Below are 3,416 nucleotides of genomic sequence, written 5' to 3'. Positions count from 1 at the left end.
ATGAGGTTTGTTTACATAGATAATTTTACAGATAGTATTTCATTAGTCTGTGTAGGGTATAGATTTCATGTAGACTTAAACAACTTGCCGTAGTTACTTTCGAGCGTAATGGGCCATCTCGCAATTGCTAGTTTGTTGGCTCTGCGCTGCCGTAGCGCAAAGATGTCTGAGCGATTTCATGTATCAGATTATATATGTGAGCTTTTGGATTAAAAACAAAACGACAAAATCTGCACACGTACCTTGAACATTTCCACTTGTTACACCCGTGAAGCTTAAGGTATATAGTATGTTGCATATTGTGTAGCTATATATTGATTTAGTGAAAAAAAAAAAAATTTTTTCTATTTTTCATGCTCTTTTTTAATTCCATCTATGTCCATCTATGTGCAACATGCTGCCACCACCATGCCTCGCAGAAGGGATGGTGTGGTCTGGGTAGTTTTCAATATATGTGACGGTTTCGTCTGATCAGAAAACATTCTTCTGCATGTTTTCTCTTCTTAATTCTTTCTTTAAAGTCTTCATTAAAGGTTCGATTTGTAGAGTGTAGGAAAAATTTAAGAAGGTTTAAGGTACGGTCCAGTCTGACCGGTGAATCTCCACAGCTCCTCCAGGGTAACTGGGCTAATAGCTGCCTCTCTGATGAGATTCCTTCTTTTTCAGGTCAGTCCTATAAGGTTTAAAGGGGTCGTAGTTCTTCCATTTTTACTGGAAGGATGAAATGACGCTCTGTAGGATGAGGGAAGCTTGAGATTCATTACATCTCACTTCTTCTCTAAATTTCTCCACAATTTTTCCCTGTCCTGTCTTCCATTTTCCTTTCTTGTTTTGTTCCCTAATGTTGCATTCATCCCAACATCTAATCACAAACAGGTACTCATTTAACTGATTAGGTGCTGGATTGTATTTAGAAGTATACATAAAAGGACGGCTGAACAAAAAATGATTAAAAAAATTAACAAAAAATGATGAAATGCCAAAAACTCTAAGACTCTGTGCATTATATTATTATCACTCCCCCCAAAACGGACTTTCTTTGACCTATTAAAGCAAAATTGAGGAACTTTTGACTTTGTCTGCTATCAAATTCCAAAACATGGAGGGAGACTGTTTAATTTGGGAGGATGCAAAGTTTCCTGTTGCTTTAAGTGACAGTTAGAAGTCTAGCACCCCTAGTAGCTAAATGTTATACATTACTGCTTTAAAACAAGGGTTTTAGAAGCTATTTTCACCCTTATAGACACCGTGTGTAATAATTACAGGGATTTACTGACATAAATGTTATACATTATCTAGTCAGCAGCCTGACCATTAGATGCTACTGAAAATAACACATTTTAAGTATAGCTCTACTTTTATAAAGTCTAAATGCAATTTTGTGATAGCTGTGTAATAATAAGGTGTAAAACAAATTCTTAATTCTTAATAAACAAAAAAACTTTTTTTTTTTATCTTGCTCCATATTTCCTATATAAACACTGCACAGCACCATGAAAATCCTTTTAAAAACCAAAGAAACACGTTGATTTATTCTATCAACATATTAAAATCCTTTAAATCCAGGATATTTCACATGAATCAGTTAATCCAAGATAGTTTTAGCTGGCTTATAGCAAATAAATACATACAGATTGGATGTTTTATAACAAATAATGCTCTTTATTAACAGGGAATATCTTAATGTTATTAGTTTCGGTTCATTTTTCCAACAAAGCGTCATCAGATTTTGAATCTGTTCTGTAAATGTGAGCTGTTTCGTTTCATTTATCCCTATTTCAGTCAACTGCTAAAAATGCTTCACATTTGCAACCTCTGCTATTGTCAGAGGCAGATCTTGCTGATTGTGGCCTTCGATTTCCTTCAGTTACTCAGCTGCAGGAAAACAAAGCCAAACTGTCACAAATGTGTAGCGCTGCTACTATACAGACAATCTGATAACTTAAAAAATGTTATGTAGTTTTCATAACAATCACTCAAAGAGAAACAATCTGCATTAAAATGACACAAAAACAATTGCAAACATATTTAAAGGCAGGAAGACTTACATTGCATGGTGTGGTAAACACTTGGCCAGTACTGACCGCTGTCTCTCTTCAACCAAACCCGAATTGTTCTGTAAAGACACAACAAAGCGATCATGAAATCTAAGGTGAGGTAAATCATTAATTGACTTTTTTCTAAACAGGCAGGGTTTAAAAAGTTTGACCAGATTGCTCTACAGATTGCTCTACAGTTCTGCAGGAAATGAACTTTAGTTTCACATCTCCTGTTTCTGAGAAAAGGGGAAAAATAAATGGACTTAAGCAGGCCCGCAGTGGGAATCTGTGATACCGGGCATTTCAGCATGCAATTAAATCATACGGGCCTCAACACTTACTCTCTGGCCGAAGCACCTACCTGTGACACTAAATAACTCAAGGAGCTCAAGAAGTAATACAATGTTACCTACCTAAATGATGCATGCAGTATATATAGCCCTTCCTCATCATGCACATCCTTATGACGGTTGGCATATGGTGTAATGTTCTATTTCTTCAAACTGTAAAATCTTTGCAATAAACTAAATTATAATAAAACTAAAATGCTTTCTTTAAACCAAACTAAAATGTTCCTCTTATATTTGGAGAATTTATGTTTGAATATTTTGAAAAAATATGTTGCGGTGCATGATGGGGTTTTCCATCTAAAGGCTAACGTTTCCCATCTTACGTGTATTGTTGCCAGGTTGGGATGTTTCCCAATCTGGCAGTTTGGGATGGCCGTCTAGGGTTAAGAATGTTTTTCTTTAGATTTATGGCCTAAGAGATCAATAGACTTTGGTTCAAATTGGGCGAAACTTTGGATATCCAGGCGGCTAATGAACATTTTTTGAGCTGGAAAACGTGAGTCAGTGACATCTGGCAACCCTGCTGATGTCACTGTCACGTTAGTGTTAGTCAATGTCATCTCCAATTGTCTGAACAGAAAATAAGAAACTGATTTGGAATATTTTATGAATAATTCTAGAGGCTGACATAACAGGAAGTGAATTTTCTTCTAGAAACAGACCGATACATTAGTCAGTTGATATTTTAGGAAGAGATTTGTGTTTTTAACTTGTATCAGAATTTGTCAATATAGGAACACATTCACAGATTTGTTTGTGTTGTGCCTTTAGATCAGGTCAAGCCCGAGACTTTGTAACCTCTGAACCGTTTTTTTTCCATATCACACTCACTGCAGTGAGTATAGAGACGCTCCTACTATGCAGGGTGAGCAGATCCTGACCTGTGCAGATTTCTTTTTTCTGTGTCTGTGCCCCACAAATCGAGAGTGTGGTTGTTTTCACACCTGATAGTCCCGTAGACTCAGATTATTTGGTGACCAAAGTTTCAACATTTTTACTATTTTCATCTAGTGTGGTTTGCATTCAG

At 36.2% G+C, this 3,416-nt stretch overlaps 1 protein-coding gene across 1 annotated transcript in view; it reads right to left on the bottom strand.

The window, feature by feature from the left end:
- Window positions 1-3,416, bottom strand: part of wdfy2 (WD repeat and FYVE domain containing 2) — a 38,459-nt gene that overhangs the window by 27,871 nt on the left and 7,172 nt on the right. The window contains exon 2 of the mRNA XM_015392194.1: window positions 2,049-2,116. Within this exon, the coding sequence (XP_015247680.1) occupies window positions 2,049-2,116 (68 nt within the window). The remainder of the gene's footprint in view (window positions 1-2,048; window positions 2,117-3,416) is intronic.

The sequence above is a fragment of the Cyprinodon variegatus genome, unplaced genomic scaffold, assembly GCF_000732505.1.
Source record: "Cyprinodon variegatus isolate N-32 unplaced genomic scaffold, C_variegatus-1.0 Scaffold578, whole genome shotgun sequence".
NCBI lineage: Eukaryota > Metazoa > Chordata > Actinopteri > Cyprinodontiformes > Cyprinodontidae > Cyprinodon > Cyprinodon variegatus.
Note: the sequence above shows the minus strand (reverse complement) of the source record. Positions and strands in the feature narration are given on the sequence as shown.